Raw genomic sequence first — 12506 nt, 5'->3', positions numbered from 1 at the left:
CTGTCCTCCAAGTCAGTTTTTAAACGGCGCGAGCTACTCTCTGACCGCATCTTAAATGTCCACTGTCAACAGAAAAGCGATAAACGGTAAAGTTGACAGATTGTAACGCAACAAATTGGTGAAAAGAACAAGAAAGAAGCTGTAGGTGTCAGTAGAAAATTACCTGTGCAGTTGTGTTGATTATTGCGGAGCTGCTGTTTGAGCAGGATGCTGCTGCCGCTGCTGCTGCTGCTGCCACCTCACCGCGCGCGAGTGTCACCCATGGACCCATAAAGAAAGCTTGACGTGCTGGGGCCGGTAGGTGGAGCGCGTGAAGCGGGTTTGGTTTGGCGCAGTGCTCAGGGAGATTTCTGGGAAATGTAGTCTTTTTTTTGTTGAGAGAAAAGGTTGGGAAACACGATACATTATCTTTTTAGACCGTTTTCAAAATAATTTAAGGCTGCAAATAATATGTTTATATTGGCCTACGTGTAAACGGGACTGTCTTTGTTGTCCCTCTCTTTGGTGTGGAAATATAAATATCTCTGTTAAGTTGTGCCTGTTAAGCAAAGTTGGACATATTTTCAATCATATAAGTATATGTTAACAAAACTGCCTACATTAGGCCTACCCTGAAATACACGGACCATAAAACACTTGCACCATCTAATGCAAACAAATAAAAAAGAACAGGAAATATATATTTTTTAAATCCTACCTTTATTTCTTATTTAAAAAAAAAAGTTTTCACGTGGTTTAAAGCCCTTAAAGGTAGCCTACTTAATGGCACATTTTGAAGACTTTTCTGTGGTAGCAAAGTTGAAACGAAATTGTTTGTCATTTCCTTTACTTTAATAAGGACAATAAGCACTTCTCCGACGAAATTACAAAAAAGGGTACACATTTAAATTGCACAAAGGGATTCATTGCAGGGCTTAAATGTGTTTCTAATAAAGATGAAAAAGTATTGGCCTTTTGCCTTCTAAATCCATATAATCCACGTCACCACTACTGATGTCAGTAAGGTGGAACACAACATAGCGCCATAACATTCAACAACACAGCTTCTGCCTTTGAAATTAACATGAGTTGTCCCAACAAAAAAATTGTACAACTCCATGATCCAAACTCCATGATCCACTATTTATCGCAGGGCTGCAGTCGAGTCACATGAGTGGATTTTTTGTATCGAATGTGCTGACACACATTTGAATATCTTCTGATGTGAGAATCAACGTAATTAAAAAATACAAGCTGTATGGTTTCAACTGCTGCTGTAAGTTTATTTAATACAAATATATATGCTTTAACTTTGCTCCCATTATTTCCTTTTTCAGAAATCATCTGACGTCACAGATGTCACGAATCAGCACGCGCTCGTCCCTGACGTACATTTACTCCAAGCACTGTCATTGAGAAACATGGCTGCCTCCATGGGTGCTGCAAGCGCTGCTGCCTCCGACTCACAAGGTCCGGCTTCGGCTGGTCCGGTTGCGGACGGCCCAGAGATCCAGTACAGCATGATACTGGAGCATCTTATCGGGGACAAGAGGCCAATAAAGGACATGAGCCCCGGCGTCATGGGGGCACTGCCGGTGCCTTTTAAAAGCGACGAGCAGAAGATGATCGAGAGAGGAATGGAGAGCTGCGCCTTCAAGTCCGTTCTGGCCTGTGTGGGAGGTAAGCAGGGACCCAACGCTTTTAAAATGCAAACCACACAAGCTGAGTTTAGATCATAGACTGTCAAATTGCTAGCCTATAGATGCTTGTGTGTCTGCCGGGCCGGCAGTTATCTTTAACTGGAGCTCTAAGCTCAACTGTGTGCCTATGTAAAGGGGGATTCGAAGAGGACATTTGGATTTGGATTTTCACATGGGTTATCTGTATGAGTTTTCCATCCTGTAGAGCTGAAATGAGTACACTACTTGAATGACAGAGGCTATAATAAATCAAGTAAAAGTTTAAGCAACATAAAGTTCAAACTAGGCCCATTCTCTTGCCCCAGTTTATCATTTATGAAGATTTGCTGAAGGCCTTTGTCTTTGTTTAATGTGATTATATACTGTTAAAAGGTTCTGTTCAGTGACAATGTCATTATACAGTTTAAAAAAAAATCTTTCTCTTGTTGGTGTTTCTTGTTCTCCACAGGGTTTGTCCTCGGAGGAGCTTTTGGTGTTTTCACCGCTGGCATCGATACCAATGTTGGCTTCGACCCCAAAGACCCTCTGAAAACCCCATCAGCACGAGAAGTCCTCAAAGACATGGGCCAGAGGGGGATGTCGTACGCCAAGAACTTTGCCGTCATCGGTGCCATGTTCTCTTGTACAGAGTGCATCATAGAATCAGTAAGTCTCTTCATGTGGGGCTGATGGGAGTGGGATAACAAACTAATGTTGGATATCTGATATTTTTCATAAATACTGCCATATTTATTACAATGAAGTTGCTCTAGTCTACAGGAGCCCGTAATTGAATTAGATGTCTGAAAGTAGCTCAAATCAATAGAAGGAATACATGAGTTAAGAGGATTTCATAATGTCCCTAGTTCCCTGTAGCCAAACAGGTAATAGACAAAATAATAGAAACGCTTGAACAAGGATTTAAACTCTGAAGTATGTTAGTAGTACATACTACGAACATTTCTAAAAGGCATATCCGGTGTGATGGAAGTTAAAGGATTTTCCTCAGCACTAAACATAGCAACTAACAGACCAAAAGTCTCTTCTTTTATTTTCATTGTGGTGTGTTTAGCTTGACCTGTAAGCATTATTATATTTAGCAAATTATGAAAATGCACAGGGGTAAGATTAATGTCAGTCTGCTTTTTTCCACTTCCTCAAAATGGTCTGATAGCGCCCTCTGCTGCAAAACTGATTTTCAAAGTGATAATGTGCATAAAGTCATGTACAGTACATTGCCTGCAATATATATATTATATGCTCTTAGTTATCTATATACAGTGTGTGTGTGTATATATATATCAATAAACAACTACCTCATCCAAACTATTATAGTAGTTCAGATAAAGCAGTATTATGCATGTTCCAAAAAGTAAAGAAAAAGTAGCACATCTTAATCTTATGTTCCCAAGTTAAGGCCGACAAAATACTGGCATTTCACTCATTTAAATATGCTCACATAACTGTTAATCAACGCTGACGGCGCGTTTCGTCACAAAGCCTTCTTCAGAGCGTTTAAAAACGCAGCGTTGATTTTATTGTGATGTGAGCCTAATTAAATTAGTGAAAAGACCAGTATTTTGTCGTCATTAACTTGGGAACTTGAGATTAAGCTATGCAATCTTTACTTTTTGGAATAATGCCTTTTGGGTTTAGCGTTCCACTGAGTATAGCCTACTTGTTTTTCATTTGCAGCACAGAGGAAAATCTGACTGGAAGAACGCAGTGTACAGCGGTTGTGTAACTGGAGGAGTCATTGGACTTCGTGGTATGTATAACTCTGGTTTATCAACTTGTATATTTTAAATTGAAGGTTTTCTATTTTCCTTGTCCTCACATTTCTTCATTTTCTGTTTGGTAGCTGGAGCAAAGGCTGGCGTGCTTGGATGTGGAGGCTTTGCTGCATTCTCGGCTGCCATTGAATATTATATGCGGTGAACCACTAAAGAGTGGCTATATGGACAAGAAGTTAACTGATGCACATCTGGAGAAAGCCCTGTGAGAAATCCAACCATGTGGATGTTTATCTGCACGTGGAGGATGGCTGCAGAAGTAGAACTGATTCATTCGGTGGAGGTGTGTCACGTTCCTGTTTTGTGCACAGTTGTCTTCAGTGATGGCACAGTGCGCTGAAAAGGACTTGTGTGTATTTTCGAGGGGCCAAATAACTTTTTATCATATGGACAGTTCAAGAAAAGCTAACCAATTTCATGTGTTCAATCTGCAGAAACTAACTGAGCAGTCGATCTGCTTCCGTTTTGCAAGTATACGATGAGACAAAAATTATGAACAGAAACTGCTTTCCCTCTGACTCATGCCCTCCCCAAACCGTCTGTGAATTATGTTCTTGTGGTAGAACATTGGTTTGATTTGTCAGTAACTAATCCCTATCAGGGTTATTTATATTAAAGATGTTTTTTTTCTTTACTTGTGCATTCAGATTTCTTTAAATTATTATTATATATATTTCTTTTTACAATTGTCCATGAACACAACATTGTAAATTGCCTTTTGTTGACAGTTTATATTCTAATTTGAATTCATGTAAGATTTATGCGTACATATGAAAACAGAGCCTGAACACAGCCAAGAGAACTCTTGATGAATTTTAGGCAAATGAGTAGAGTCCAAACATCACATTATTAGTTTCTTAGTATTAGGCTATGGGAGGTTTTCAGTTGAAATGTAGTTGAAACAAGCAATTTGCGTTATAGTGTTTATAGGAAACTTTGCATGGACACTTTAAATCCAAGGTGCGAAAAATGCAAAAATATTAAAGTAGGCGATGATCTACCCTCCTCAGGCATGCTCTGTTACAGGACAAGGACAAGCAAGTTTTCATGTTGAACAAAGCCATCAAAAATGGTTATACATTATTTTTAAGATTTTCATTAATCCTCCTTCTATGGTGAAGAGGAGTGACACTGTTTGATGTAGGCAATTCAAAACTATCACCATGTGGAATATTGACCATTACTCAAAGGTCTGCTGTGGCAGTGGAGTCTCTGAGAGCCCAATCTCTTTATCAGTTTCTGTTGGAATATAAACAAGGTCCTTTGCCAAATTGTCTGAGGTACTGGGGGGGGTGGATTAGGGGAGAATTCAGCCTCCTTAAATACTGGCAAAAGGATGAATGATAAAGCCTCAACCAGGGATGCCCTCAGCAATAGGCTCTAAGTCTTCCTCTGACTCGTTGGTCTAGGGGTATGATTTGATTCTCGCTTTGAGTGTGAGAGGTCGTCTGTTTCAATCCCGGAAGAGCTCTCTGTATATTGTAATATACACTCACCGGCCACTTTATAAGGTACAGTGGCACATTTTATTGTTAACACATATAACTAATCAGCCAATCACATTTCAGCAACTCAATGCATTTAGGCATGTAGACCTGGACAGGACAACTTATTGAGGTTGAAACCGAGCAACAGAATGGGTAAGAAAGGGGTTTTAAGTGACTTTAAACATGGCAATGTTGAGGGTGCCAGGAGGGCTGGTATGAGTATTTCAGAAACTGCTGATCTACTGGGATTTTCACTCCTAACCATCTCTAGGGTTTACAGAGAATGGTCCGAAAAAGAAAAAATATCCAGTGAGCAGCATTTGTGTGGACGTAAAATGCCTTGTTGAAGTCAGAGGTCAGTGGAGGATGGGCATACTGGTTCGAGATGATAGAAAGGCAACAGTAACTCAAATAACCACTCGTTACAACCAGGCTATGCAGAATACCATCTCTGAACCCAAAACACGACCAACCTTGAAGCAGATGGGCTACAGAAACAGAAGACCCCACCGGGTGCCACTCCTATCAGCTAAAAACAGGAAAATGAGGCTACAATTCTCACAGGATCACCAATATTTGACAATAGAAGATTGAAAAATCATGCCTGGTCTGATGAGTCTCGATTTCAGTTGTAACATTCAGATGGCAGGTTCAGAATTTGGCATAAACAACAGGAAAGTATGGATCCATCCTGCCGTGCACCATCAACCATGCCATGTTCAAATTCACCTAAATCCCCTTTCTTCCCCATTCTGATGCTTAGTTTGACTTTAGTACATTGTCTTGACCATGTCTAAATGTATAAATGCATTAAATTGCTGCCATGTGATCGGCTGATTAGCTTTTTGTTTTTATAAGCCATTGAACAGGTGTACCTAATAAAGTGGCCGGTGAGTGTATATTATGTTCATCCAAGTCTGCTGTCAAACAGTGGTGGTGGGGCAAATCAAAATTAAATGAAAGCTTGGAATACAATACTTTATGGCCAATCTAGTGCCCTTCAACAGCTGAAATACCCTATAAACGGCAAATATAACACATTTGACTAATTTTGTTCCTTCCAGATATTGATCTGCACTGTCTTGTTGCAGGAATTGGTTTCTTCCTTAAAATGAATCTATAACATTCATGGACCAAGGACATCTTGCACCTAAGGCAAGAATCATAACCATTGACCATAGAGCCATTAAAAAAACACTTGTCATTGGATTTTTAACTAAACTCTTGGTAAAATGCTATCAACATCTACAATGGCTATGCTTGCTATACTGTTGAAGAGGATGGACCAAGCAGACAATTGTTAACAGGGAAGAACTACATTTTTTTTGTTTACACAAAAGTAACCCCAACACTCATCTAGAGTTTTGACGGAAAGACCATAATCATTGTCTGTGACCAAGGATGTTCACTTTCTTGTACAAATTGTGGACTGGTACAACAACCACTTAATTACTGTTGCTAATCATATGAACCAAGTTCGATGATCTTGATTCCTTATATGTGCCAAAGACTTGCAGTGAAATCAATGGTTAGCACTAAACCGATTCACTGTCGCAGAGTTTGAAATCACCTTGATAAATGCAGGATGTAATTCAAATGATACAGGGCTCGTCCGGGATTTGAACCCGGGACCTCTCGTCCCCTAAGCGAGAATCATACCCCTAGTTGCGCAACTTGCGCCACCGCTATTACATACCTACGATCGAATCACAGCAGTGCTGATATAGAGCGACAACATTGCTCCCTCTCGTGATATTCCTTAAATAATCTAATGATGAAATATTTAATAGTATAAGTTTCTGCATTACCTTTACATGTAATACTATTCATTCTATCTTACATCATACCCTCATACTTTCACTGAAGGAACAGGGTGTGAAATGTGCAAAGATCTGAATGTTTAACCCTTTCATGCAGTGTCATTCACCACAGTGGATAGCTATGTGAAAGCAGTTTCCTTATATATGCATGGATTTTCTTTTCTAAATTCTATTTTACACATCGTTCTTCATTTTAAATGTTTTGCACCATTGTCTTTTCTATGTGTTAAATTGTCTTCAGTGTTCTTTTATCTTCTTTTTTCTCAATAACTTTTCAAGAAGATGTCAACTTTAACTTGATGGTATAGTTTCAAATCAGCCACAAACTTGAATTTGAATATTATTATTTTTCACATCAAAAAAAGATTACTTTAAAAACAAATGACATCGTGAATGAAGGGGTTAAACATACAAATGCTGTTAACTCCTTTAAGATAATGTAGTGAATGATGTAAGTAAAAAACAAACAGAATGACTTCATAATTCAGAAATATGCAAGCAGTGTTCCCCTGTGAATTATATAAAGCAAATTAATTATTGAGTGCAGTTTTGCTGTGTTTTTTTAATTGGGGGAATTGATAGGTTGTGTGGTTATTATTGTCACATGCTCCACCTAATCAGCATCTATGAGATTTACTGTATATTACCATTAAGCTGGTATGTAGCATTTTTATCATCATTAGTGATTATATTAGGTCCATTGTTTCTAGAAAGACCTTATGACATCACAGATATAAACATAGACAGACAAAGAGAGAGTGTTTTGGTAACTTTTATTTTACAAAAAAAGGGGGAAAAGGTTCACATTAACATTTAGCCTCAATATTACAGTATAATGAAATTCTTCTCCAAGGAAGTATAATACAACATTTTTTTATTTCATTTTAATCTTATATTAAAAATATCAAATAGTACTCATCTAGCAGTGCTTACAGTATTTTAACATATGTCACAGGCTTGATAGCAGAAAGGTTGGCTTTGTACAGAGCAGAGATGGGCTTTAGCCAGTCTTAGTGAGGGCTTTGCAAAGACCACCTACCTTTGTGTTACCTGGCCTGGTTTGATTGACAAGCTGAACATGCAATGAGGGCAACTACACAAATCATCCTATAGATTATACTGGTGCAGTAAGACTCTTGGAACAGGCTTGCAATGAAATAACAAGAAAAAAAGCTAAATGTTCTATTCATTGTGTTTTTTCCCCATCAACCCTCATGTCAAAGAGTGCCCTTTCCCCTCTACAAAGTGATCAGAAATGAATTGGCTGACTTTCTGGTTATCTTTTCAGTACAGCTTACCAACCATGGACATAGTGAATGAGAAAATTGGACTAAAAATAACATCACTACCTGAATAAACTTCAAAAAACAGACTCCTTAGAGCATTTCTCTAGTTTCACAGAACTGTACAGGCACACATATTATATATATTCAAAATAAATAGGGTTAATTTGGCCAAGACTCACCGCATTTCTCCCCTGTTTGTCAGTACAGAGAGACACATCACCAGCCATTTACTAGGAGGGCTTTCCAGCCACTTCTGAACCTCACAAGTTTTCATCGTCCCTTAAACACACACACACTCACTCAATTACATCCACATCGTCACTCACACGCCCCACCCTCCTCCACCACACACATGCACAAAGCCAGAAAGGAAACAAAACAGCTGTTGAACATAATTATTAAACTTGTAAATGCCATTTTTTCTGAAGTGCCTCTGATCAGCAAAACAAAGCTTGAGGTTGAGTCGACTGGTTTCTGAGATCTTCAAGCCAGTGTCTGGAAAGGGCTCACTAGATGACACCACGCATGGGTGAGAACCTGTGCCATCAGGCCAGGCTGTGGCCTCCGAAGTCCCCCCGTCCTTTTCCCACAGTGGTCCCAGAAAGGCCTTGTAGTAGTCTTGTCGGTGTGTGAGGCGGCTCTGCTCTCCTCACGTTACAAACAGGAAAATGACACGTGACTACTAGACGACCAGGAAATCTCCTCCGCCAGCTCCCATACGGCTCCATCTTTTTTTTTTTTTCAGGACAGAGGTGGTGAGGTGGTTGGTTTGGGGGGGTGTGGACAGGAGCGATGGTGGGGAGCGGGGGCTGTACAGTGGAGAGGAGCTGCCTGCTGGGAGGAGAGGTGAGGCAGGACGGCCGAGTGGCAGGGACCGACCAAGGCTTGTATGGAGTCTCTCTCACTCTCCCCTCTCCAGATGCGGCCCTGAGGGGGGTGGGTGGGGACTAAACATCAGTGGAGAAGTAGGGTGTGTTGTTCTTGAGTTCGGCGAAGGAGATGGGAGGATGCTGCAGGTAATAGAGCAGCACCTGGACCTACGAAGAGAGAAAAAAACATGATGGTTTCATTAGAACATCCTTTTAATTCATTCAAAATGGTTCAATACTATCCATTTATGTATTCACCTGATACTTAAGCAAGGGGTTGCAAAGTCTGACACTTTGCCTCCCCCCCCCCCTACAGCCCCCCCGCCACCTCAGACTATATCTAGAAAGCTGCAGCCCAACACACCCAATTAACTCACCCCACACAGACATGCAGAGCAATGGTTGTGTCAAAAAGTTATTGAGTTCATAATGGACTTTGTCACTCCTATCAATACTCTTTGTATTACCTCTACTTGGGGGGACATTCTTGATCTTTTAATATTCATTAGAAAACTGGGCACTAAGGGTTTTCAAGAACCTTACTATTTGTAAGAGCCATTTATCCTTTTCTTTGTTCATTTTCATTGTTTGTTAATTCACAATTTGACCACCGGGTGGCAGTACTGTAAACCGGATGCAAGTCTACTAATCAGGCGTAACAGGGACGCCAGGTGTGTTTGCATGCCGGGAGGCAAAACAGTTTTCGACCATTTTTGTAGAGCTCGCACAGTTTAACGGTGAATAGTTGTATGCTCAAGTCTTACCTTAAGTATGTGTGTGTAAATAAACTAAGCATTATAAACCCTTGAGGAACGAGTGGACATTCATTTGTTATCTAGAGGCTACGGCACGCGTCAGAAATACCAGACGACATGCAACATAGTGGCTTAATGGAAAGCCGCTACACAATTGATTGCATCCATGAGCTGTGAATTACAGCCACTGTTATATCTGCTGAGCATGTGCTACATTTCTAGATGCAAAGAACTTGAGCATGAAATGGTCTAATTTAAGTATGTCAATCTAACTGTAACTTATAACTGGCTGCCATTGCACTTATTAGGAATGGGTACAATAAGTATTGGTGCATAGTTTTTATATCTGAAGTCACTTGGATCTGGGTCCTCACAGCCTTTCCTCTGCTAAAAATAAACCACATGATGTGAACCAGACAGACATATCTTCCCATGCCTTTTTCTCTCTACATCACAATCACGACAGAATGGTTTTAAAACTGAACGGCTTTGGTCTCTTTTGGTGAAATTGACGTAGATGTATTTAACGTTTAGTTAATATTGAAGTAGGTTTTCCTCATGTGCCGGTTGCTTAGATGTTGGACCACTGCCTAATTCAGCACTTGTGAGGAAAGATTCACTTTAACTCTGTAGCTGGGTTTAATTCAGTGTGTGCTGCTAAGTAAGAGAAAGCACACGTTTTGGGAGACTGTAAACTCTGGGAAAAACACCTTTCAACATTTCCGAAAAAAGGTTAGTGTATGTCTGCTGAATCTGCTTTATTTAAACAGGAGGGTCAGTCTAAAGTTCCCCCTTGCAATGCTCCACATTTTAGTTGATTGGCTGTTTGTTAAACACTGCTAGCAACTTAGAAGGAAAAACAGTTTGTAGCCAGTTATTTAATTTACAATATGTATTTATGTGGATGTTAATGGACTTGATCATATTCTCTATAACCCTGACTGTTTCCCTCTCTTTAATATTGCTTTGAGTAAAATGAGAAAATTAGGAAGAATCTATCACTCATGTCCTCTTAAGAGATTATGTTCAGGATATGGAGGCGGAAGCATCTTTTGTTTGGTGTTTGACATTTTGTATACTTATGCAATAAACATTTAGAATTGAAATAAGTTCACATACAAACAATCTGCTTTGCTGTAATGGACAGATAGTGCTGCCTGCGTTTCCATTTATGCTGATTGGATGCTGCTTGTTCTGCCAAGAGAAGACATTTGGTCACAGGAAACTCATAACTCAGTAGACATGAATGGATGGCCTGCAGCCTAAATACAGCTGGGAGAGTAGTCACCGCAGTGACATGGGTCACTTAGCAACGTGGGAGTACAATTCCTCCTAAAAAAAACCTACACAGCAGCCGAGGAAACGTGCATGTACACACACAGTCTGCCATCTACTGCGTACGCTTACATAGAGAGGCCTAGACACTCTCAAGCAATAAGATGGTTTAGTGAAAGCCAGTGTATAGGTACCTGTGCCATTACGTCATGTGACCAGATGTCAGAGGCAGTGGTGATGTGCTTGGTGATCTCTGACTCTGAGGGCCGGAGCAGAGTGGGGCCAAACACAGTGCCCAGGTTATGGAGGGACATCTTGTTGATGGGCTCCTTCTCAGCCACCCTGCAGGAGCAAACAACCACAGGCCCGTTAGTCAGGAAGGACAGGGTCAATACATGGAGAAGACAGCCAGAGGCAGGCGCTACAAACATACACACACAAACTGCAAGAGAGACATTTCATGAAGGGTTGTAGAAAATGTGTTCGTGACACTATGAGGAGCAAGACAATGTTGAAGAATAATACCCTCTGTGGAGACATTGTTTGTCCATAAATTAACAGATAAAAAGGATTCCGGAAAGCGCTTGTCATCAAAATAACTTCTTGTCAAATTCAGTGAATATCTCCTGACGATCCGTGACCTGTCTGTACTGTGTGCACTGAACCGTTACCTGTCTGTACTGTGTGCACTGAACCAGGTGTTACTACACGGCCGTTAACTGGTATGTAAACAACGGGTATGTAAAGAAATGTCTTAGTGCGCACACAGTACAGATAACAAGGAGATATTCACTGAAAAAGTGAAGTTATTTTGACCCCACCCTATAAACCAATAGATTTCACTAACAGGTGGCTGAAATGTGTGTGTGTGTGTATGTGTGTGTGTGTGTGTGTGTGTGTGTGTGTGTGTGTGTGTGTGTGTGTGTGTGTGCGCGTGTGTGTTTACCGTTTCAGGTGCTCCAGCAGAGTGAGGAAGGTCATGAGGTTGGGGTCAGGCAGGGAGCGCAGGAGGTGCATCATGCAGTTCTCCTTTGCTGCCGGGTCTGAGAGCGCTGCGAGGGGGAGAGAGAGAGAGCAAAAACATGTCAAGTCCAATTTAAGTGCAGACAGCTCTTTCACTTCAGGCCTTATCTCTTCCAGCTGGTCAAAGTTAACTCCCCTGTGAAAGTCTAAAAAGGGACCCACTTGATGACAAACACACATTAAAGGGCTACACACCTATGCCCTCCATAAAGGTGGGGTAAAGGCGGTCAGTGAGCAGAGGCTCCGGCAGCTCCCTGAAGTACAGCTTCAGTGTTCCTGCGATGGCGTTGATGTCCATGTCGCTTAGCATCATCAGGATATCTTTGGTATCTACGGGGGTTCAGACAAAAAGAACAGAGACGGATTAGACACCGAATACACTGTGCTATTACCAGCTCCAAATAACACAGCTGCTCTCTCCTCTCTCTGGATGTGATCTCTCAATAAGCCCACATCCATCCAGACAGACAGACACAGATGTAGCAGACGTGCTGAATATTATGTACAAAAATAAAAAGGTGATACTAAGCTCTGGATGTT

At 40.8% G+C, this 12506-nt stretch overlaps 3 protein-coding genes across 7 annotated transcripts in view; 1 reads left to right on the top strand and 2 right to left on the bottom strand.

Annotated features, from left to right (window-relative positions):
- specc1 (sperm antigen with calponin homology and coiled-coil domains 1) overlaps positions 1-247 on the bottom strand; it is a 73259-nt gene extending 73012 nt beyond the window's left edge. The window contains exon 1 of the mRNA XM_080040404.1: positions 164-247. The gene's annotated coding sequence lies outside the window, so the exon portion shown is untranslated. The remainder of the gene's footprint in view (positions 1-163) is intronic.
- Positions 248-1376: 1129 nt separating this feature from the next.
- timm22 (translocase of inner mitochondrial membrane 22 homolog (yeast)) lies at positions 1377-4079 on the top strand. The gene is made up of 4 exons (XM_080041253.1): positions 1377-1659; positions 2128-2324; positions 3354-3426; positions 3520-4079. Exons 1-4 carry the CDS (start codon positions 1401-1403, stop codon positions 3594-3596), a joined length of 606 nt encoding a protein of 201 aa, XP_079897379.1. The 5' UTR covers positions 1377-1400; the 3' UTR covers positions 3597-4079.
- A 3445-nt stretch (positions 4080-7524) lies between these two features.
- The window catches only part of abr (ABR activator of RhoGEF and GTPase), a 139595-nt gene continuing 134613 nt past the window's right edge, over positions 7525-12506 (bottom strand). For 3 of the 5 annotated variants that reach the window (XM_080040779.1, XM_080040776.1, XM_080040778.1), the window contains 4 exons: positions 12162-12296; positions 11890-11995; positions 11138-11285; positions 7525-9081 (listed from right to left, as the gene is read on the bottom strand). In XM_080040779.1, coding sequence (XP_079896905.1) covers positions 8992-9081; positions 11138-11285; positions 11890-11995; positions 12162-12296 — 479 coding nt within the window. In that variant the 3' untranslated portion in view covers positions 7525-8991. Of the gene's footprint in view, positions 9082-10787; positions 10863-11137; positions 11286-11889; positions 11996-12161; positions 12297-12506 lie in introns of all 5 variants that reach the window. The other 2 variants (XM_080040775.1, XM_080040777.1) reach the window with 1 other exon arrangement.

The sequence above is a fragment of the Ammodytes marinus genome (genome assembly GCF_949987685.1).
Source record: "Ammodytes marinus genome assembly, chromosome: 14".
NCBI classification, from domain to species: Eukaryota; Metazoa; Chordata; class Actinopteri; order Uranoscopiformes; family Ammodytidae; genus Ammodytes; species Ammodytes marinus.
Note: the sequence above shows the minus strand (reverse complement) of the source record. Positions and strands in the feature narration are given on the sequence as shown.

What these genes read in the sequence shown, in the direction of transcription:
- timm22 (XM_080041253.1), top strand. Translation starts at nt 1,401, where the DNA reads ATGGCTGCCTCCATGGGTGCTGCAAGCGCTGCTGCCTCCGACTCACAA. An exon ending in CGTTCTGGCCTGTGTGGGAG is followed by an intron (nt 1,660 to 2,127) that starts GTAAGCAGGGAC and finishes TGTTCTCCACAG; the next exon opens with GGTTTGTCCTCGGAGGAGCT. An exon ending in AGGAGTCATTGGACTTCGTG is followed by an intron (nt 3,427 to 3,519) that starts GTATGTATAACT and finishes TCTGTTTGGTAG; the next exon opens with CTGGAGCAAAGGCTGGCGTG.